Source organism: Orcinus orca, chromosome 1 (assembly GCF_937001465.1).
Source record: "Orcinus orca chromosome 1, mOrcOrc1.1, whole genome shotgun sequence".
NCBI lineage: Eukaryota > Metazoa > Chordata > Mammalia > Artiodactyla > Delphinidae > Orcinus > Orcinus orca.
In genome coordinates, this window is record NC_064559.1 from 155,174,641 (window position 1) to 155,199,806 (window position 25,166).

Below are 25,166 nucleotides of genomic sequence, written 5' to 3' on the forward strand. Positions count from 1 at the left end.
GTGCTGTTGGATTCTGTTTGATAGTGTTTTGTTGAGGATATTTGCATCAGTGATATTGGCCTATAGCTTTCTTTCTTTGTGACATCTTTGTCTGGTTTTGGTATCAGGGTGATGGTGGCCTCATAGAATGAATTTGGGTGTGTTCCTCCCTCTGCTATATTTTGGAAGAGTTTGAGAAGGATAGGTGTTAGCTCTTCTCTAAATGTTTGATAGAATTTGCCCGTGAAGCTTTTGTTTGCTGGAAGGTTTTTAATCAAAGTCTCAATTTCAGTGCTTGTGATTGATCTGTTTATATTTTCTGTTTCTTCCTGGTTCAGTCTCAGAAGGTTGTGCTTTTCTAAGAATTTGACCATTTCTTCCAGGATGTCCATTTTATTGGCATATAGTGGCTTGTAGCAATCTCTCATAATCCTTTGTATTTCTGTAGTGTCAGTTGTTACTTCTCCTTTTTAATTGCTAATTCCATTTATTTGGGTTTTCTCCCTTTTTTTCTTGATGACTCTGGCTAATGCTTTATCAATCTTGTTTATCTTCTCAAGTAACCAGCTTTTAGTTTCATTGATCTGTGCTATTGTTTCCTTCATTTCTTTTTCATTTATTTCTGATCTGATCTTCATGATTCCTTTTCTTCTGCTAACTTTGGGTTTTTTTGTTCTTCTTTCTCTAATTGCTTTAGGTGTAAGTTTAGGTTGTTTATTTGAGATGTTTCTTGTTTCTTGAGATAAGGTTGTACTGCTATAAACTTCCCTCATAGAACTGCTTTTGCTGCATCCCATAGATTTTGGGTCATCGTGTTTTCATTATCATTTGTTTCAAGGTATTTTTTGATTTCCTCTTTAATTTTTTAAGTGATCTCTTAGTTATTTAGTAGGGTATTGTTTAGCCTCCATGTTTTTGTATTTTTTACAGATTTTCTCCTGTAATTGATATCTAGTCTCATAGGGCTGCAGTCAGAAAAGATGCTTGATACAATTTAAATTTTCTTAGATTTACCAAGGCTTGCTTTGTGTCCCAAGACATGATCTATCCTGGAGAATGTTCCATGAGCCCTTGAGAAGAAAGTGTATTCTGTTTTCTTTGGATGGATTGTCGTATAAATATCAAATTAGTCCATCTTGTTTAATGTATCATTTAAAGCTTGTGTTTCCTTATTTATTTTCATTTGACTGATCTGTCCATTGGTGAAAGTGGGGTGTTAAAGTCCCCTGCTATGATTGTGTCACTGTCGATTCCCCTTTTATGGCTGTTAGCATTTGCATTATGTATTGAGGTGCTCCTATGTTTTGTGCATAAATATTTATAATTGTTTTATCTTCTTCTTGGATTGATCCCTTGATCATTATGTAATGTCCTTCTTTGTCTCTTGTAATAGTCTTTATTTTGAAGTCTATTTTGTCTGATATAAGAATTGCTACTCCAGCTTTCTTTTGATTTCCATTTGCATGGAATATCTTTTTCTATCCCCTTACTTTCAGTCTGTATGTGTCCCTAGGTCTGAAGTGGGTCTCTTGTAGACAACATACATATGGGTCTTGTTTTTGTATCCATTCAGCCAGCCTATATTTTTTGGTTGGAGCATTTAATCCGTTTACATTTCAGGTAGTTATCAATCTGTATGTTCCTATTACCATTTTCTTAATTGTTTTGGGTTTGTTATTTTAAGTTTTTTCCTTGTCTTGTGTTTCCTGCCTAGAGAAGTTCCTTTAGCATCTGTTTTAAAGGTGGTTTGGTGGTGCTGAATTCTCTTAGCATTTGCTTGTCTGTAAAGGTTTTAATTTCTGCATCAAATGTTAATGAGATCCTTGCTGAGTAGAGTAATCTTGGGTGTAGGTTTTTTCTGTTTCATCACTTTAAATATGTCCTGCCATTCCCTTCTGGCTTGCAGAGTTTCTGCTGAAAGTTCAGCTGTTAACTTTATGGGGATTCCCTTGTATATTATTTGTTGTTTTTCCCTTGCTGCCTTTAATATTTTTTCTTTGTATTTAATTTTTGAAAGCTTGATTAATTTGTGTCTTGGCGTGTTTCTCCTTGGATTTATCCTGTATGGGACTCTCTGTGCTTCCTCGACTTGATTGACTATTTCCTTTCCCATATTAGAGATTTCAACTATAATCTCTTCAAATATTTTCTCAGATCCTTTCTTTTTCTCTTTTTCTTCTGGGACCCCTATAGTTTGAATGTTGGTGCATTTAGTGTTGTCCCAGAGGTCTCTGAGACTGTTCTCAATTCTTTTCATTCTTTTTTCTTTATTCTGCTCTGCAGTAGTGATTTCCACTATTTTATCTTCTGGGTCACTTATCTGTTCTTCTGCCTCAGTTATTCTGCTATTGATTCCTTCTAGAGAAATTTTAATTTCATTTATTGTGTTGTTCATCATTGTTTGCTCTATAGTTCTTCTAGGCCCTTGTTAAACATTTCTTGTATTTTCTCCATTCTATTTCCCAGATTTTGGATCATTTTTACTATCATTATTCTGAATTCGTTTTGAGGTAGACTGCCGATTTCTTCTTCATTTGTTTGGTCTGATGGGTTTTTATCTTGCTCCTTCATCTGCTGTTATTTCTCTGTCTTCTCATTTTGCTTAACTTACTGTGTTTGGGGTCTCCTTTTTGCAGGCTGCAAGTTCGTATTTCCCATTGTTTTTGGTGTCTGCCCCCAGTGGGTATAGTTGATTCGGTGGGTTGTTTAGTCTTCCTGGTGGAGGGGACTGGTGCCTGTGTTATGGTGGATGAGGCTGGATCTTGTCTTTCTGGTGGGCAGGATCATGACTGCTGGTGTGTTTTGGGGTGTCTGTGACCTTATTTTGATTTTAGGCTGCCTCTCTGCTAATGGGTGGGGTTGTGTTCTTGTCTTGCTAGTTGATTGGCATAGGGTGTTCAGCACTGTAGCTTGCTTGTTGTTGAGTGGATCTGGATCTTAGAGCTGAGTTGGAGATCTCTGGGAGAGCTTTCGCTGTTTGATATTATGTGGAGCTGGGAGGTCTCCTGTGGACCAGTGTCCTGAACTCGGCTCTCCCACCTCAGAGGTACAGGCCTGACACCTGAACAGAGCACCAAGACCCTGTCAGCCACATGGCTCAGAAGAAAAGGGAGAAAAAAAGAAAGAAAAATAAATAAAATAAAGTTATTAAAATAATTTTTTTTAATTATTAAAAATAAAAAAGTTTAGAAAGTAATACAAAAAAGAAGAAAAAAAGGAAAGAGAGAGGAGAGCAACCAAAGCAAAAAACAAATCCACCAATGATAACAAGCACTAAAAACTATACTAAACAAACAAAAAAACGAACCAAAAAAAGAGACAGACAGAACCCTAGGGCAAATGGTAAAAGGGAAGCTATACAGACAAAATTACACAAAGAAGCATACACACTCACAAAAAGAGAAAAAGGAAAAAAAATATCTATATATCTATGTATAAGAAAACAAAAAAGAAGAGAGCAACCAAATCAATAAACAAATCTACCAATGATAATAAACTCTAAATACTAAACTAAGATAAACATAAAATCAGAAACAAATTGATGCAGAAAGCAAACCCCAAGTCTACAGTTGCTCCCAAAGTCCACTGCCTCAATTTTGGGATGATTCATTGTCTCTTCAGGTATTCCAGAGATGCAGGGTACATCAAGTTGATTCTGGAGATTTAATCCGCTGCTCCTGAAGCTGCTGGGAGAGATTTCCCTTTCTCTTCTTTGTTCGCACAGCTCCTGTGGTTCAGCTTTGGAATTGTCCCTGCCTCTGCATGTAGTTCTCCTGATGGCGTCTTTTCTTCTCTCAGACAGGATGGGGTTAAAGTAGCAGCTGATTAGGGGGCTCTGGCTCACTCAGGCTGAGGGGAGAGACGGGTATGGAATGCGGGGCGAGCCTGCGGTGGCAGAGGCTGGCATGACGTTGCAACAGCCTGAGGTGTACTGTGTGTTCTCCCAGGAATGTTGTCCCTGGATCATGGGCCCCTGGCAGTGGCGGGGTGCACAGGCTCCCGGCAGGGGAGGTGTGGATAGTGACCTATGCTTGCACACAGGCTTCTTGGTGGCTGCAGAAGCAGCCTTAGCATTTTATCCCCATCTCTGGTGTCCGTGCTGATAGCCACAGCTCGCGCCTGTCTCTGGAGCTCGTTTAGGTGGTGCTCTGAATCACCTCTCCTCATACACCCTGAAACAATGGTCTCTTGCCTCTTAGGCAGTTCCAGACTTTTCCCCAGACTCCCTCCTGGCTAGCCGTGGTGCACTAGCCCCCTTCAGGCTGTGTTCATGCCACCAACCCCATTCCTCTCCCTGGGATCTGACCTCCGAAGCCCGAGCCTCAGCTCCCAGCCCCGCCCGCCCAGGCGGGTGAGCAGACAAGCCTTTCCGGCTGGTGAGTGCTGGTCGGCACCGATCCTCTGTGCGGGAATCTCTCCGCTTTGCCCTCCGCACCCCTGTTGCTGCGCTCTCCTCTGCGGCTCTGAAGCTTCCCCACGCCACCCCGTCTCCACCAGTGAAGGGGCTTCGTAGTGTGTGGAAACTTTTCCTCCTTCACAACTCCCTCCCAGATGTGCAGGTCCCATCCCTATCCTTTTGTCTCTGTTTATTCTTTTTTCTTTTGCCCTCCCCGGGTATGTGGGGAGTTTCTTGCCTTTTGGGAGGTCTGAGGTCTTCTGCCAGCATTCAGTAGGTGTTCTGCAGGAGCTGTCCCACATGTAGATGTATTTCTGATGTATTTGTGGGGAGGAAGGGAATCTCCACATCTTACTCCTCTGCCATCTTGAAGGTCTCTCTAATACTATGTTAAATAATTGTGGTAAGAGTGGACATCTTTGTCTTTTTCCTGATCTTAAAGGCAATGCTTTCAGCTTTTCACTTTGAGTATGATATTAGCTGTGGGTTTGTCATATATGGCTTTTATTATGTTGAAGTATATTCCCTCTATTACCACTTTGTTGACAGTTTTTATCATAAACTGATGTTAACTTTTATCAAAACTTTTTTCTGCATTTATTGTAATGATCATATGATTTTTATCCTTTGTTTTGTTAATGTGGTATATCATGTTGATTGAGTTGCAGATATTGAGCCATCTTTGCATGCCTGGGATAAATCCCACTTGATTATGGTGTATGATCCTTTTAATGTATTGTTGAATTTTGTTTGTTAATATTTTGTTGAGGATTTTTGCATCTATGTTTATCTGGGATGTTGACCTGTTGTTTTCTTCTTGTTTTTACTGTCTTTGATTTTGGTATGTATGTTGGCCTTATAGAATGTATTTGGATGGTTTCCTCTTCAATCTTTTGGAATAATTTGAGAAGAATAGGTAATAATCCTTCTTTAAATATTTGGTAGAATTCACCAGTGAAGCTGTCTGGTCTTGGACTTTTGTTTGTTGGAAGGTTTTTAATAAGTGAATCTCCTTACTAGTCATCTGTTAGTTCAGATTTTCTATTTTATTATGATAAGTCTTTGTAGGTTGTGTATTTATAGGACTTTATCCATTTCTTCTAAACAACAAATTGGCTGTCCAATTTGTTTGCATGTAATTGTTCATAATAATCTCTTATAATACTTTATATTTCTGTAGTGCTGGTTGTAACTTTTCCTCTTTCATTTCTGATTTTATTTATTTGAGCCCTCTTTCCTTCTTGAAAAGTCTGGCTAAAGGTTTATCAATTTTGTTTATTTTTTCAAAGAACCAGCTCTTAGTTTCATTGATTTTTTTCTATTGTTTTTTAGTGCCTATTTCATTTATTTCTGCTCTGATCTTTATTATTTCCTTCCTTTTAGTAACTGTGTGGGGGTGTTGGTTCTTCTTTCTCTAGTTCCTGTAGGTGTAATTTTAAATTGTTTGAGATTTTTCTTGTTTCCTGAGATAGACTTGTATCACTATAAACTTTCCTCAGGGAACTGCTTTTGTTGCATCCCATAGATTTTGCAATGTTGTATTTCCACTTTCATTTATCTCAAGGTAGTTTTTGATTTTCTCTCTGATTTCTTCAGTAACTCATTTGTTGTTTTCTAGCATGTTGTTTAGACTCCACATGTTTGTGTTTCCAGGTTTTTCTTGTAGTTGACTTCTTGTCTCATACCTTTGTGGCCAGAAAAGATGCTTAATATGACTTCAGTCTTCTTAAATTTACTGAAACCTGTACATGGACTAACATGTGATCTACCCTGGAGAATATTCAATGTGAACTTGAAAAGAATGTGTATCCTGCTGGTTTTTTGATGAATGTTTTGTATACCTATTAAGCAATCTGGTCTGATGTGTTGTATAAGCCAAATGTTTCCTTTTGATTTTCTGTCTGGATCATCTGTCCATTGATATAAGTGGGGTGTTAAAGTCCCTTTCTATTATTATACAATTATGTATTATTGTTATATTATTCTACGATTATAATAATTCTTGTTAAATTATTATAAAATCTTTCCCTTTATGTGTATTTGTATTTGCTTTATGTAGTTAAATGTTCTTATGTTGAGTGTATATATATATTTACAAGTGTTTTCCTTTTTGTTGGGATGATCCCTTTATCATTATATTATGCCCTTCTCTGTATCTTGTAATAGTCTTTGTTTTAAAGTCTATTTTGTCTGATATAAGTATAGTTAGTCCAGCTTTCTTTTTATTTCCATTTGAATGGAATACCTTTTTCCATTCCCCCACTTTCAGTCTTCCTGTTGGTAACTCATTTTTTTTTTCACAATTCCATTCTAATATATATATGGTATTTCTGAGTTTATCTCTTTGTGGAGCTTTTCTTAGTGGATGCTCTACATATTGCAGTCCACTTGTGTTGACATTTTACCAGTTTAAGAGTAGAAATCTTCCCCCCCCTTTATATATTTTCACTCTCCCCTGTTTATATGTTTGCCCTAAATATTTCCTTTAAATATTTAAATGGAGTATTTGAACATTAGAACTGTATCAGCTAGTTATAATTTTTATATCAACCATCAAACATAATTAAGAAAACTGAAGAGAAGGAAATTGTATTTACCTATATTTTTACTCTCCACATTCTGTTTTTCTCTCTGATATTCCAAAATTCTTTTTAAAAATAATTTCCTTCTTGTTTAGCCATTCTCCTTTCGCCATTCTTAAGGAAGATCTGCTGGCAACAAATTCTCTTAGTGTTTCTTCATCTGAGAATATCTTAATTTCACCTTTATTCCTATAAAATATTTTTAGTGGATATAGAATTCTTGGTTGAAAGTTATTTTCTCTCATCACTTAGAATATGTGTGCCACCTCCTTCTGGCCTCCATGGTTTCTGATGACAAATCTGCTGTTATTCAAATTATTTTTCTCTCTATATAAGACATCATTTCTTCTTTAATGCTTTCTGTATTTTTGTTTACTTTGTTTTCAGTTTTGAGAAATTTGAGTATGATGTCTTGGTGTGGATTTCTTTAGGTTTATCTTCTTTGGAATTCACTGAGTTTCTTGATTCTGTATATTATTCTTTGCTAAATTTTGGAAACTTTCAGCTATTGTTTCTTCAAGTACATTTTTCAGTCTCATCCTCTTTCTGCCCTCCCCAATGACATGAATGTTAGATAACTTGTTATAGTCCCACAGGCCTTTGAGCCTCTGTTCTTTTTTGGTTTTTTTTCAGATTATTTTCTTTCTGTTTTTCAGATTAGGTAATTTCTATTGTTCTCTCTTCAAATTCACGAATTCTTTCCTCTGTCCCCTTCATTTTGCTGTTGAGCCCATCCATTGAATTTTAAAATTTTGATTATTTCATTTTTCAGTTCTAAAATTTCTTTTTGGTTCTTGAATTGATTTACTAAGATTTTTAATTTCTTTGATAATACTTTCTATTATTCCATTTGTTTCAAATGTGTTCATAAATGCTTGAAACATTTTTTTGATGATTGCCTTAAACTGTCAGGTAATTCACATATCTCTGTCATCTCAGTGTTGGCATCTATTGATTTTATTTGTTTTTTCTTTGTTTCATTTAGGTTGAGATTTTCTTGGGTCTTTGTATGATGAGTGACTTTCAGTTGAAATTTAGTAATTTTGGGCATTATGTCATGAGAAATGGATCTTCTCTAAACCTTCCTTTTTAGCAGGCTTTGTTTGACACCATTTTGACAGGGGAATTTACTGCTCCATTACTGCCAGGTGGGAGTAGAAGTGGGGTTTTGTAGAAATCCATGTTCTCCACTTGACCTTCAATTACAGTGAGGGAGGGGATCATCTCCTCATTATTGTTTTGCAGGGGCAGGTGCGGAGCTCTGATTTCCATTGTTACCTGTATGACTGGGGGGGATAGGAGCACCTCATTACCACTCCCTGACACCATGGATTGGGACTTGGCTTTACTACTTTGGGGCAGTTCTGTAAGTTCTGACTCTACCAGTCCAACTCTGACTATTCTATTGAGGAGAAGGGACATCTTGTTACTGCCATATAGGTGTGGAATTCCATGTTCCCCAACTGGTCTCCGCTGACATTGCAAAAAGGGCAGCACAGTTATTATTTTTGTTAGGATTGAAAGTCCTGGCTCCTTACTGATCCTTTTCTGACACCACACCCACTGGAAGGCTAGGAGATTGGGATGCCTTGTTAGAGCCTGGCAAGGATGGAAGTCTAGGCTCCCCACTTGGCTAGTGGAATTTGTGGAATGGGTGGGGCTACAATTTTTTCTCTGTGTTTTTGTCTGGAGTGGAATGGTTACATTCTAAAAGTTTTTTTTTTTTTTTCTCTTGCAAGGTTTTTCTTTTCCTGGTCTTTTGGCTAGAGAGAGGAGGTTTGTCTGGAGTATGTGCAGCAATAAGGAATCCAGGGAACTCACCACTGTGTCATTCCTTGTGTCCTGAGCTCTCTTGTTGCTTTGCCTCCTTCTATCAAAGGTTTTCAAAGGCTTCCTATGTTTGTTTTATATATGATGTCCAAGAGTTTTAGTTGTGTTTAGAAAAGGAATAAGAAAAACTGTCTACTCCATCTTCATGGATGCAGGATTCCCCTTCATTCTGTTTTTTTACTAAGTAATGTGGTAGGCAGATAATCATTCCCCAAATATATACACATCCCAATCTCTGGAACCTGTGAATAAATTACCTTACATGACAAAAGAGACTTTCCAGATGTGATTACGTTAAGGATCTTCAGAGAAGGAGGTTATCCTGGGTTACTGGAGTGGACGGAAACTAATCACATGGGTACTTAAAATTGGAGCACTTTTTCCAGTTCTGGTCAGAGAGAAATGTAATGACAGAAGACTGTCAGAGAGATGCAATATTGCTGTGTTTTGAAGATAGAGGAAGGGTTGCTGGTGGCCTCTAGAAGTGGGAAAAGGCAAGGAAATGAATTCTCCTCTAGAGCCTTCAGAAAGGAACATAACCCTATTAACTTTTTTGTTTTAGCCCAGTGAGACCTGAGTCAGACCTCTAACCTACAGAACTCTAAGATAATACATTTGTATGGTTTTAGTCCACTAAGTTTTTGGTAATTTGTTATAGCATCAATAAAAATAAAATCAATAAAAATTAATTTATTGTTCCTATAAAGCAATAATCAAATCAAACCTTTATCTGAAGACTGCTAATAATTTTATTTCAGTTTGAATAAAAATATATAGAGATACAAATTACCTTATGAGTTATCATTGCTTATTTTCTGGAAAACACACATTTTTTGAGTGGTTAAGAATTCCAAAATGAGATAATTTATGTATATCTTGTATGTGCTTGGTTTGTAAAAGATGTTCAATAAATGTCTATTGAAGTTGTTAAATACTGGAGGAAAACAAATAGTGGTGGCAAAATGTCATTTCTTAATCTTTAGAATGTACAAACCAGCTAATATTATTTGAATTATTTTAGCATTGCATCATATTTGTATTTTACAGTTAGTGAAGGTAGTTCTCTAATGGATATTGAAAATGTAATTCTGGCTAAAGTCCATGATGAAGAAGAAGACAACTCAGAGGCAGTATTGAAATCTGATAAGTTCCAACAGGACTTATTTTTTATGGAACGAGTTATAATGGAAAATATGTTTCAGCCAAAACTTGCAGCTTATCGTCAGCTTCCTGTGTTAAAAGGTATTTAATACATTATATACTAAAAATCTTTTGTAAAAAAACATGGTGTTGTTTTGAAATAACGATTTTGTACTTTAAAAAAGGTATTTAAAAATAATCACTTTTAGTTAAGCTCAAATAATTTAAAAAATCAAATGATATTATTATTTCTAAAATGCAATATCTAGACTGAGTTATCACTGATCAGAAGACATTTTTATATAGTTTACAGCACTTAACATATGAGTACAAGAGAGTCCAGACCAGAAACCTGAAAGAAAAAGGTGTAGACCTTTACCTTTGGCCCTTTCCTCTCCGTTGTCCCCTCATTGAATTATTCTCTTATAATCAGACCCCCCTTTCCATTGCCATTTATACTTTCCAGGTTCTAGCTTTTATTACCTCTCCCTAATTTTATTACATACTCTTATTGCTACAAATCCCATCTCATAGATTCACAAAATATTTTGTAGGATTTGAGAGATTATCTAATTCAACTTTTCAATTTCAATTCCTAGCTTTCAAGTATGGCTTAGGGCCAACTCTTTTAAGAAATCTTTCTTGATCCTTCAAGTCAAAAGTGATCTTCTACATCAAAAAATTAGGTTACAAAATTGCATGTGTGACAAATGGATGTAAACCTTTTTGCTTACTTACATCTAAGAATATTGAAAAACTATGTTTCTTATCTCACATTAGGTTGATGTTTTAAAATTTTTATCATATATATAAAGTTTTCGTCCCATAATTAGAGTTATAAGATTAAAATTTTACTGAGTACTGTAAATTTTGATGTTTTAAAAACAAAACTGGTGGCAGATCACTTCTTTAAATATATCTAAGAAATAGAAATATAGTAGGAAATTTTTTAATGAGGTAAGATTTACATATAATGAAATACATATATTTTAACTGCATAATTTGATATATTTAAGAATGTATAAGCCTATATAACTAATACTGTAATCAAGACAGAAAATATATTTACCAACCCCAAAAGTTCCCTTCTGCTGTTTTCCAGTTAAACTGTACACCCTTATAGACAGGCAAAGCTGATTTCTATCACTATAGAGAAATTGTTTTGGTATATCATATAAGTGGGTTCGTATAGTAAGTATTCTTTTGTGTCTGGCTTCTTTTACTTAACATAATGTTTTTGAGATTCATCTACATTGATATGTATATAAGTAGTTCTTTTTTTTTTCTGAGTACTACTCCTTTTTATGAATATACCATAATAATTTGTATATTCATTCACCTGCTGATGGACACCCGTACATCTTTGAGCTGTTATGAATAAAGCTGCTATGACCATTTTTGTGTTTCTTTTTGTGGATATGTTTTAATTTCTCTTAGATAAATACCTAGAAATGGAATTATTGGGTCTTTGGATAGATGTATGTATAACTGCAAAATACCTTTCCAGATTATTTGTACCATTTTACAATCCCACAAGAAATATACAGGAGTTGCTCCATCTTCCTTTTTTTTTTTTTTTTTTTGGCTGTGGTAGGTCTTCATTGCTGAACGGGGGCTAATCTTCATTGCAGTGCGCGGTCTTCTCATTGTGGTGGCTTCTCTTGTTGCAGAGCATGGGCTCTAGGCACGTGGGCTTCAATAGTTGTGGTACACAGGCTCAGTAGTTGTGGCTCACGGGCTATAGAGTGCAGGCTCAGTAGTTGTGGTGAATGGGCTTAGTTGCTCGGCGGCATGTGGGACCTTCCCGGACCAGGGCTTGAACCCGTGTCCCCTACATTGGCAGGTGGATTCTTAACCACTGCCACCAGGAAAGCCCCGCTTTCTTGATAATGCCTGCCGTTGGCAATCTTTTTAATAACTTTTTTTTGTCATTTGTATATCTTCTTCTGTGTAATATTTGGTCAAGTTCTTTGCGCATTTTAAAATTGAGTTGTCTTTTTAAAAAAAAATCAAGTAGTAGGAGCTTTTTTTTAAAATATATTCTGGATACAAGCTCTTTGAAAGATACAACTATTTTCTTTAAGCCTATAACTTATATATTTGTCTGTTGTTGAGCAGACATTTTTAATTTTGATGAAGTCTTATCTATCAGTTTTTCCTTTTGTAGTAAATACTTTCCATGTCTTCTCTAAGAAATCTTTGCCTGCCCCAAGGTTGCAAATGTCTTTGTCTTGTTTCTGAACTTAGGATAAAGGAATTCAGTATTTCATTGTTAAATGAGATGTTAAGTATAGTTTTTTATAGATGCCTTTTACTGGTTTGAGGAAATTTCCTTCTCATTCCAGTTTGCTAGACATTTTTAAACATAAATGGGTGTTGAATTTTGTTCAAAACATTTTCTAAATTATTAAAACAATTATGTAATTTTTTCCTTTAATCTGTCAATTTGGCCAGTTACAGTGCTTGATTTTAAAATGTTAAAACAAACTGAATTCCTCTGGTTAAACTTCACTTGGTTATGGTATATTATCCTTTTTATATACTGTTGAATTCAATTTTCTAATACTCTATTGAGAATTTTCGTGACTAGTCTCATGCAACATATTTTTTTGTAATTTTCTGTTCCTTTGAAGTTCTTTAGTGTTATGATGGACTTATAGTATGAGTTTTGAAAGTCTTCCCTCATTCTCTGTTTTCAAAAAATTTTTGTGTATTATTTCTTCTTTAAATGTTTCATAAAATTTACCAGTGAAACCATCTGGGATGGAGTTTTCTTTACAGAAAGTTTTAAAATTGCAAATTTAATTTCTTTGACAAATATAGGGTTATTCTATTCCTACCTGTATCAGTTTTGGTAATTTGTGAGGAATTTACCCGTTTTGTCTATGTTGTTGAAATTATATGCATAAAGTTGTTTATAATATCCTCTCTTTAAATTCTTTTGATATCTGTAGGATTTATAGTGGTATCTCCTATTTCATTCTTGATATTGGTCATTTTTGACTTTTCTCTCTTTTTTATTAGTCTGGTTGGGGCTTTTTCAATTATAGTAATCCTTTCAAAAATATCTTCTTGTTTCAATGATTTTCTCAATGTTTTGGTCTTTTTTATAAAAAACTTCAGTTATTTTCATTTTTACTTTTACGTTTTTCTTCGTTGAATTTAATCTACTCTTCTTTTTGTAGCTTCTTAAGATGGAAGTTTGGATCATTGATTTTACATCTTTTTTTGTGTCTAAGATAGGCATTTAATACTATAAATTTTCCTGCCTCTTACAAATATTGATATCTTGTGTTTTTATTATTACTCAGTTCCAAATAATTTTTAATTTTCCTTGTGGGTTTTTCTTTGATGTTTAGGTTAGTTAAAAGTATACTGTTTAGTTTCCAAGTTTTTAGTAATTTTTTATTCATCTTTTCTTACTGAATTCTAATTTAACATCGGCATGGTGGTCAGAGAACATATTCTATATGATTTCTACCCTTTGAAATTTATTAAGAATTGTTTTATGGCCCAGCATATGATGAATGTTCCACATTCAAGAAGATGGGGTATTCTATTATTTAGTGCAGTATTCTTTAGATGTTAATTATGTCAAATTGATTGATAGTGTTTTACAAATCTTTCATTTTTATTGAGTTTTTGCTGACTTGTTCTATCAACTAATGAGAGTATTGTTAGAATCTTTAATTATGATTATGGATTTGTCTCTATTTTCTCTAGGCTTATTAATTTTACTGTATATATTTGAGAGCTTTATTATCAGATACATTCATACTTAAATTGTTCTATCTAGTCTAGACCCCTACCTGCACACACTTTAGAAAAAGCTAATTTAAAAAGCAAGATAATCTGAACATAAGTTCACTGCTTGATAAAACAAACTTCAACACTGTATTGTTTGGAAGAAAACACAATCCAGTCATTCATGCTGTAAATTTTATGATGTACAGCCTCCAATAAAAATAATTACTAGTCACGTAAAGAAGCAGGAAAATGTGAGCCATAACTGAGAAAAATCAGTTAATAGAAACAGATGAAAAGATGACTGAGATGGTGCAAAAGCAGACAAGGACTTTTTTTTTTAATAGATCTTTATTGGAGTATAATTGCTTCACAATATTGTGTTAGTTTCTGTTATATGACAAAGTGAATCAGACATATGCATACATCTGTCCCCACATCCCATCCCTCTTGAGCCTCCCTATGCCACCCCTCTAGGTCATCACAAAGCACTGAGCTGTTCTCCCTGTGCTATACTGCTGCTTCCCACTAGCTAACTATTTTACATTCGGTAGTGTATATATGTTGATGCTACTCTCACATCACCCCAGCTTCCCCCTCCTACCCCGTGTCCTCAAGTTCATTCTCTATGTCTACGTCTTTATTCCTGCCCTGCAGCTAGGTTCATCAGTACCATTTTTTGTTTTAGATGCCATATATATGCATTAGATGCATATATATGCATATATGCATATATTAGATGCATATGCTAATATGCATATATATGCATATGCATATGCTAATATATATGCATATATATTAGATGCATATAGATGCATAATATGCATATTATGCAAAAACAAATACAAATATGGTATTTGTTTTTCTCTTTCTGGCTTACTTCACTCTGTCTGACAGATTCTAGGTCCATCCACCTCACTACAAATAACTCAATTTCCTTTCTTTTTATGGCTGAATAATATTCCATTGTATATATGTGTTACATCTTCTTTATCCATTTATCTGTCGATGGACATTTAGGTTGGTTCCATGTCCTGGCTATTGTAAATAGTGTTGCAATAAACATTGTGGTACATGTCTTTTTGAATTATGGTTTTCTCAGGGTATATGCCCAGTAGTGGGATTGCTGGGTCATATGATAGTTCTATTTTTAGTTTTTAAAGGAACCTCCATACTGTTTTCCATAGTGGTTTTATCAATTTACATTGCCACCGACAGTGCAGGAGGGTTCCCTTTTCACCACACCCTTTCCAGCATTTATTGTTTCTAGATTTTTTGATAATGGCCATTCTCACTGGCATGAGGTGATACATCATTGTAGTGCTTTTTCTGGTTGTTTTTTTAAATTTTTATTTATTTATTTTTGGCTGCGTTGGGTCTTTGTTGTTGTGCACGGGCTCTCTCTGGTCATGGCAAGTGGGGGCTACTCTTCGTTGCAGTGCGTGGGCTTCTCATTGCGGTGGCCTCTCTTGTTGCGGAGCACGGGCTCTAGGCACGCGGTCCTCAGCAGTTGTGGCATGCAGGCCCAGCAGTTGTGGCTCGTGGGTTCTGCAGTGCAGGCTCAGTAGCTGTGGTGCATGGACTTAGTTGCTCTGTGGCATGTGGGGTCTTCCCAGAACAGGGCTTGAACCCGTATCCCCTGCATTGGCAGGCAGACTCCCAACCACTGCAGCAGCAGGGAAGTCCCCTCATTGTACTTTTGATTTGCATTTCTCTAATAACTAGTGATGTTGAGCATCTTCTCATGTGCCTTTTGGCCATGTGTATGTCTTCCTTGGTGAAATGTATATTTAGGTCTGCTGTCCATTTTTTAACTGGGTTGTTTGTTTTTTTGATATTGAGCTCCATGAGCTGTTTGTATATTTTGGAGATTAATCCTTTGTCTGTTGTTTAATTTGCAAATATTTTCTCCCATTTTGAGGGTTGTCTTTTTGTCTAGTTTATGGTTTCCTTTGCTGTGCAAAGGCTTTTAAGTTTAATTAAGTCCCATTTGTTTTTATTTCCATTACTCTACAAGGTAGGTCAAAAAAGATCTTGCTGTGATTTATGTCAGAGTGTTTTTCCTATGTTTTCCTCTAAGAGTTTTATAGTGTCCGGTCTTACATTTAGGTCTTTAATCCATTTGGAGTTTATTTTTGTGTATGGTATTAAGTAGTGTTCTAATTTCATTCCTTTACATGTAGCTGTCCAGTTTTCCAAGCACCACTTATTGAAGAGGCTGTCTTTTCTCCATTGTATGTTCTTGCCTCCATTGTCATAAATTAGGTGACCATATGTGCGTTGGTTTATCTCTGGGCATTCTATTCTGTACCATTGATATATATTTCTGTTTTTGTGCCAGTACCATACTGTCTTGATTACTGTAGCTTTGTGACATACTTTGAAGTCAGGGTGCCTGATCCCTCCAGCTCTGCTTTTCTTTCTCAAGATTGCTTTGGCTATTCGGAGTCTTTTGTGTTTTCATATGAATTGTAAAATTTTTTGTTCTAATTCTGTGAAGAATGCCACTGGAAGTTAAATAGGGATTGCATTGAATCTGTAGATTGCTTTGGGTAGTATAGTCATTTTCACAATGTTGATTCTTCCAATCCAAGAACATGGTATGTTCCTCCATCTGTTTATGTCATCTTTGATTTCTTTCATCAGTGTTTTATAGTTTTCTGAGTACAAGTCTTTTGCCTCCTTATGCAGGTTTATTCCTAGGTATTTTATTCTTTTTGTTGCAGTGGTAAATGGGAGTGTTTCCTTAATTTCTCTTTCTGATTTTTGTTGTTGGTGTATAGGAATGCCAGAGATTTCTGTGCATTAATTTTGTATCCTGCTACTTAACCAAATTCATTGATTAGTTCTAGTAGTTTTCTGGTGGCATCTTTAGGATTTTTTATGTATGGTATCATGTCATCAGCACACAGAGAAAGTTTTATATCTTCTTTTCCAATTTATATTCCTTTTATTTCTTTTTCTTCTCTGATTGCTGTGGCTAGGACTTCGAAAACTATGTTGAATAAGAATGGCGGGAATGGGCATCCTTGTCTTGTTCCTTATCTTAGTGGAAATGCTTTCAGTTTTTCACCATTGAGTATGATGCTTGCTGTGGTTTGTCATATATGGCCTTTATTATGGTGAGGTAGGTCCCCTCTATGCCCATTTTCTGGAGAGTTTTTATCCTAAATGGGTGTTGAATTTTGTCAAAAGCTTTTTCTGCATCTATTGAGATGATCATATGGTTTTTATTCCTTACTTTATTAATGTAGTGTATCACATTGATTGATTTGCATATACTGAAGAATCCTTGCATCCCTGGGATAAATCCCACTTGATCATGGTGTATGATCCTTTTAATGTGCTGTTGGATTCTGTTTGCTAGTATTTTGTTGAGGATTTTTGCATCTACATTCATCAGTGATATTGGTCTATAATTTTCTTTATTTTGTGATATATTTTTCTGGTTTTGGTGTCAGGGTGATGGTGGCTTTGTAGAATGAATTTGGGAGTGTTTCTCCCTCTGCTTTTTTTTGGAAGAGTTTGAGAAGGATTGCTGTTAGCTCTTCTCTTGATGTGTGATAGAATTCTTCTGTAAAGCCATCTGGTCCTGGACTTTTTTTTTGTCAAAGATTTTTAATTACGGTTTCAATTTCATTACGTGTGATCAATCTGTTTATATTTTCTAACTCTTCCTGGTTCAGTCTTGGAAAATTGTACCTTTCCAAGAATTTGTTCATTTCTGCATGGTTGTCCATTTTGTTGGCATATAGTTGTCTGTCGTAGTCTCTTATAATCCTTTGTATGCCTGCAGTGTCACTTGTGATTTCTACTTTTTCATTTCTAATTTTATTGATTTGTGTCCTCTCCCTTTTTTTCTTGAGTAGTCTGGCTAAGGGTTTATTAATTTTGTTTATCTTCTCAAAGAACCAGCTTTTAGTTTTATTGATCTTTGCTATTGTTTTCTTCATTTCTATTTCATTTATTTCTGCTCTGATCTTTATGATCTCTTTCCTTCTGCTAACTTTAGGATTTGTTTGTTCTTTCTCTAGTTGCTTTAGGTGTAAGGTTAGATTGTTTATTTGTGGTTTTTCTTGTTTCTTGAGGTAGGATTGTATTGGTATAAACTTTCCCCTTAGAACCGTTTTTGCTGCATCCCATAGGTTTTGGGTCATTTCATATCGTTATCATGTGTTTCTAGGTATTTTTTAATTTCATCTTTGAGGTCTTCAGCAATCTCTTGGTTATTTAGTAACGTATTCTTTAGCCTCCATGTATTTGTGTTTTTTACAGTTTTTTCCTGTAATTTATTTCCAATCTCATAGTGTTGTGGTCAGAAAAGATGCTTGATATGATTTCAATTTTCTTAAATTTACCAAGGCTTGATTTGTGACCCAAGATGTGATCTATCCTGGAGAATGTTCCATGAACCCTTGAGAAGAAAGTGTATTCTGCTGTTTTTAGATGGAATGTCCTATAAATATCAATTAAGTCCATCTTGTTTAATGTATCATTTAAAGCTGTGTTTCCTTATTTATTTTCATTTTGGATGATCTGTCCATTGGTGTAAGTGGGGTGTTAAAGTCCCTTACTATTATTGTGTTACTGTTGATTTCTCCTTTCATGGTTGTTAGCATTTGCCTTGTGTATTGAAGTGCTCCTATGTTGGGTGCATAAACATTTATAACTGTTATATCTTCTTCTTGGATTGATCCTTTGATCATTATGTAGTGTCCCTCCTTATCTCTTGTAACATTCATTATTTTAAAGTCTATTTTATCTGATACGAATATTGCTACTCCAGCTTTCTTTTGATTTCCATTTGCATGGAATATCTTTTTCCATCCCTTCACTTTCAGTGTGTATGTGTCCATAGGTCTGAAGTGGGTCTCTTGTAGACAGCATATAGATGGGTCTTGTTTTTATATGCATTCAGCCAGTCTGTGTCTTTTGTTTGGGCATTTAATCCATTTACATTCAAGGTTATTATTGATATGTGTGTTCCTATTACAGTTTTCTTAATTGTTTTGGGTTTGTTTCTGTGCGTCTTTTTCTTTTCTTGTGTTTCCCGCCTAGAGAAGTTTCTTCAGCATTTGTTGTAAAACTGTTTTGGTGGTGCTGAATTCTCTTAGCTTTCAATTGTCTGAAAATCTTTTAATTTCTCTGTCGTATCTGAATGAGATCCTTGCTGGATAGAGTAATCTTGGTTGTAGGTTTTTCTCTTTTATCACTTTAAGTATATCCTGCCACTCCCTTCTGACCTTCAGAGTTTCTGCTGAAAAATCAGCTGATAATCTTATTGGGATTCCTTTGTATGTTATTTTTTGTTTTTCCCTTGCTGCTTTTAATATTTTTTGTGTGTGTTTAATTTTTGTTAGTTTGATTAATATGTGTCTTGGTGTGTTTCTCCTAGGGTTTATCATGTATGGGACTCTCTGCACTCCTGGACTTGGGTGACTGTTTCCTTTCCCATGTTAGGGAAGTTTTCCACTATAATGTCTTCAAATATTTTCTCAGTCCCTTTCTTTTTCTCTTCTTCTTCTGGGACCCATATAGTTCAAATGTTGGTGTGTTTAGTGTTGTCCCAGTGGTCTCTGAGATTGTCTTCAATTCTTTTCATTCTCTTTTCGTTATTCTGCTCCTCCGCAGTTATTTCCACCATTTTGTCTTCCAGCTCACTTATTCGTTCTTCTGCCTCTGTTATTCTGTTATTGATTCCCTCTAGTGTATTTTTCATTTCAGTTACTGTGTTGTTCATCTCTGTTTGTTTGTTCTTTAGTTCTTCTAGATCTTTGTTAAACATTTCTTGTATTTTCTCAATCTGTGCCTCCATTTTTTTCCCAAGATTCTGGATCATTTTTACTATCATTACTCTGAATTCTTTTTCAGGTAGAGTGCCTATTTCCTCTTCAAGTTTTTGGTCTTGTAGGTTTTTACCTTGCTGCTTCATCTGTGACATAATTTTCTGCCATCTCATTTTTTTTTTTTAATGAGTAGGATTGTGTTCCTGTCTTACTGGTTGTTTGGCCTGAGGCTTCCAACTCTGGAGTTTGTAGGCTGTTGGGTAGAATTGGGTCTTGGTGCTGAGATGAGGACCTCTGTGAGACCTCACTCCAATGAATATTCCCTGGGGTCTGAGGTTCTCTGTTAGTCCAGTGGTTCAGACTCGGAGCTCCCGCTGCAGAGCCGGCCAAACCCCCAGCTAGTGAACGAAGATCCGGTTCACTTGGGGGTTCTTCCCATCTCCTTGGGTGTCAGGGTTCCCCACCAGTGGCCAGCAGGTGCCCTAATTGTAGGGAGACACTAACTCAGGACAAGGAATTTTAAAAAGCTATTGTACCCAGAATAGCCAACACAATATTGAAGGAGAAGAACAAAGTTGGAGGACGGAAATTACCTGACTTCAAGAATTACCATAAAGGTACAGTAGTTAAGACAGTGTGGTATTGGTGAAAGAATAGGCACACAGATCAATGAAACAGAACAGAAAGCCCAGAATAGATACACATAAGTATAGCCAACTGATCTTTGACCAAAGAGGAAAGGCAATACAATGGAAAGAAAAGATAGTCTTTCCAACAAATGGTACTGGAACAACTGAATATTTATGGGAAAAATAAAGAATGTAGATACAGACCTTACACTTTTCAGAAAAATTAACTCAAAATGGATCACAAACCTCAATGTAAGATGCAGAACTATAAAACTCATAGAAGACAACACAGGAGAAAATCTAGAGGATATTGGGTATGATGATGACTTTTTAGATGTAACATCAAAGGCATGATCTATTGAAAGAAATAATTGATAAGCCAGACTTCATTACAATTAAAAAGTTATACCATATTGATACTGTATGACCCAGAAATTTCACTCCTGGATGTATAGCCAAAAAAACCAAAAACACTAATTCTAAAAGGTACATGTACCCCAATGTTCATAGCAGCATTATTTACAATTGCCAAGATATGGAACCAACCTAAGTGTCCATCAACAGATAAACGGATAAAGAAAATATGGTGTATATATACAATAGAATACTGCTCAGCCAAAAATAAAAATGAAAATTTGCCATTTGCAGCAAAATGGATGGATTTGGAGGGCATTATGCTAAGTGAAATAAGTCAGACAGAGAAAGACAGGTACTGTGTATCACTTATATGTGGAATCTAAAAATACAAAAAACTAGTGAATATAACAAAAGAAGAAGCAAACTTACAGATATAGAGAACAAACTAGTGGCTACCAGTGAGGAGAGGGAACGTAGGAGGGGCCGTGTAGAGGATTAAGAGATACAAACTATTAGGTATAGAATAAGCTACAAGAATATATTGTACAATTGGAATATAGCCAATTTTTATAATTACTGTAAATGGAGTATAATCTTTAAAAATTATGAATCACTATATTGTACATATTTAACTTATATAATATTGTACAGCAACTATACTTCAATAAAAAATAATTTAAAAAAACACAAAAAAACTTATTCCCTATGAAAGACATTGTCAATAGAATGAGAAGTCAAGTCACAGACTGGAGAAAATATTTGCAAAAGACATATCTGGTAAAGGTCTCATCCAATATATAAAAATATCTCTTAAAACTCAACAATAAGGAAACAAACAACATAATTTTTAAAAATGGGCAAAAGACCTAACAGATACCTCACCAAAGAGATATACAGAGGGCAAATAAGCATGTAAGAAGATACTCAACATTATATATTAAGGAACTTCCAATTAAAACATCAATGAGATACCACCACAAAACTATTGAATAGCTAAAATCCAAAACATTGATACTACCAAATGCTAGCAAAGGTGTGGAGCAACAAGTATTCTCATTCAGTGTTGGTGGGAATGCACAATAGTTCATCCACTTTGGAAGATAGTTTGGCAGTTTCTTACAAAACTAAATATGCTGTAACCATATGGTCCATAACTGCACTCCTTGGTATTTACCCAAAGGAGTTGAATAATTATATCCACACAGAAATCTGCATGCAGATGTTTATAGCAGCTTTATTCATAATAGCCCAAACTTGAAGGCAAACAAGATGTTCTTCAGTAGGTGAATGGATGAATAAATTGCAGTATATCCAGACAATAGAATATTATTCAGCACTAAAAAGAAATTAGTTATCGAGCCGTGAACAGACATGGAGAAAACCTAAATGTGTATTACTAAGTGAAAAAAGCCAATCTGAAAAGGCTACATGCTCTGATTACAACTGTATGACATTCTGGAAAGGGAAAAAGTATGGAGACAGTAAAAAAAATCCGGCGTTTCCAGGGATTAGAGGGTTGGGAGAAATGAATAAGCAGAGCACATAAGATTTTTAGAGTGATGAAACTATTCTGCATGATACATAATGGTGGGTACATGTCATTGTACACTCATCCAAACCCACAGAATGTACAACACCAAGAGTGAATCCTAATGTAAACTATGGACTTTGGGGGATAATGATTTGTCAGTATGTGTTCACTGATTGTAACAAATGTACTAGTGGTGCAGGATGTTGATCTGGAAGAGGCTGTGCATATATCTGTGTGAGGATTTGGGAACTCTGCACTTTGAGTTCAATTTTGCTGTGAACCTAAAACTACTCTACAAAAATAAAGTTTATTAAAGAAAAAGCTATAAAAATATGCTTAAGGATTTAAAATAAATAAGAATACAATAAGGAAAGTAATGAAAGCTACATATAGGACCAAATAGAACTTCTAGAGCTGAAATACATAATACATGAAATGAAAAATTTGCTGTTTGGGTTTAACAGAATACTAAAAACTGAAGAAGATCAGTGAACTCAAAGACAAGCAAGAGGAACATTCCAAACTGGAGTACAAAGATAAACAAGGCCAAAAAAAAAAAAAAAGAGCCTCAGTGACCTGTGTCACAAGATCATGTGATTTAATATGCATGTAATTGGAATTGTAGTACTAGAATAAAGAGGAGGGAAAGCAGAAAAATATTTGAAGAAAGAGTAGCTAGAAATTTTCCATACTTGAAAAAAATCTTTAAACCAACAATTATAAGAAGCTCAATGAAACCCAAGCAAGATAAACACAATGAAAACCACATTGAGGCACATTATAAGTAATATATCAAAAAAAGAATGTTAAAAAGTTGCCAGAAAAAACACGTTACATTTAGGGAAGAAAGCTAATAATGCCCTTATTTCTTAACAGAAGCCAGAAGACAGTGCAATAACATTTTTACTGTGCTAAAAAATTCTATATGTAGAGAAAATATCCTTCAAAAATCAAGGTGAAATAAAAACATGTTCAGACAAACAAAAACTGAGAGAATTCATTGCTAGCAGACCAGCACTGTAAAAAATATTAAAGGAAATTCTTCAGACTGATGGAAAATAATAATAGAAACCAGAATCTAAACAAAGAAATGGAGAATGCTAGAATTTGAAAATGTGAGTAAAAGTAAGAGACATTTCTCACCATTTTAAATTTCTTTAAAGATAATTAATTGACAATATAATTCTATATTTTATATGGCAAAGCAAAGGACCTAGAATAACTAAGTCAACTTTGAAACAGAAGAATAAAGTTGAAGGACTTACCCCACCAGATTACAAGTGACTATAAAGCTACAGTAATCAAGGCAGTGTGGTATTTGTCTAAGGATAGACATATAGATGATTGAAACAGGGTAGTGAGTCCAGAAATAAACACAGACCTATATGGTCAATTGATTTTTAACAAACATGCCAAGGTGATTCAATAGAGGAAGGCTGATATTTTAAAATTGGTGCTGAAACAATTGGATATCCATATGGGCAGAAAGATGAAGATCAACTGTCATCTCATCATATGTATAAATTAACTCAGAATGGGCCATAGATTTAAATGTAAAAATTAAAACTATAAAGTTTTAGAAGAAGATATAAGAAAAATTATTTGTGATCTTAGCGTAAGAAAAGATAATACACAAAAAATCCCAAGGCATAAAGGAAAAAAATATGACTTTTGCAATAGTTAAAACACCTGCTCTTTGAATAACACTGTTAGGAAAAAAATGCAAGGCAACAGACTAGAAAAATATGTTTACAATACATACATCTGACTAAAGACTTAAGTTTTGAATATGTAATGGACATTTATTTACAGCCTAATAAAAAGAAGATAAACAGACTAATGAAAAAATAGACAAAAGATTGTAAAGCAATTATACTCTAATAAAGATGTTAAAAAAATTAGACAAAAGGTTTGAACAGGAACTTCACCCAACAAATAGACACCTGAAAATGTACTAAACATAGTCATCAAGGAAATGCAAGTTAAAATCAATACACTAGCCGGAATGGCTGAAATTAAAAAGACTGACAAAACCAAGTGTTAGCAAAAACATGGAGCAGCTTGGGTTTTTCATATATTGCTGTGTGAGTATAAAATTGTACAACCCAGACGTCTGCTAGGAAGTTCCTTAAAATGTTAAACACAGATCCATCCAATGACCCAATAATCCTTTTCCTGGATATTTACCCAAGAGAAAAAAATATGTCCACAAAAAAGACTTATATAAGAATGCTCATTACAGTTTTATTCATAATAACCCCAAACTGGAAAAAGCCCAGGTATCCATCAGTAGGTCAATGCTTAAACAAATGCTGGAGCACTACTCAGCAATAAAACTGAGTGCACTACTTGTATACATAATAACCTTGATGGATTTCAAAAACATTGTTAAGTGAAAGAATTCAGACACAAAAGAATGCATACCAATGGGCCCATTTTCATGATATGCTATAACCAACAAAACTACTCCAAGGTTTTAGAAATTAAACCAGTGCCTGCCTATGGTAGATTAGGTTTGACTGGAAAGTAGCATGAGGAAACTTTTTCGGTTGATGGATATATTCTGCATCTTGATTGGATTGTTGGTTACATCAGTGTGTATATTTATCAAAACTCATCAAACTGTACAGCTAAAATCTATGCATGTCAATGATTGTAATTTTCTTCACAATTAAAAAATGCTGTGGTATTTATATTATCTGGGATTCATTTAAAGAGTGATATACCACTGTTATTTTTTAACAGCTTTATTGAAGTATAAGTGACAATAAACTGCCAATGCTTAAGGCATACAATTCAAAGGCTTTGATATATCACCACAATCAATGAATATATACAATTATATATAATGATATATATGTATATCTCAAATGTTTTTTTCATGTCTTTTATAATCCTTCCTTCTTGTTCCTCTTTGCCCCTCTCCTATCCTTAAGAAGCCACTGATTTGCTTTATATCCTTAGATAGATTAGTAGTTTGCATTTCCTAGAATTTTATATAAATGTACATTATGTACTCTTTTTTATCTAGCTTCTCTTCCTCAGCAAAATTATTAAAATCAAAATTATTATTTCAGATTCACTCATGTGGTTGCATGTATCAGTTGTTCACTCTTTTTTATTACTGACTAGTATTCCATTGTATGAATATCCTATACTATGTTTATCCTTTCACCTGTTGATTTATATTTG

The 25,166-nt window shown here is 34.9% G+C and overlaps 1 protein-coding gene across 1 annotated transcript in view; it reads left to right on the forward strand.

The window, feature by feature from the left end:
* Positions 1 to 25,166, forward strand: part of DNAI4 (dynein axonemal intermediate chain 4) — a 125,304-nt gene that overhangs the window by 69,037 nt on the left and 31,101 nt on the right. The window contains 1 exon segment of the mRNA XM_004286810.3: positions 9,835 to 10,029. Coding sequence (XP_004286858.2) covers positions 9,835 to 10,029 — 195 coding nt within the window.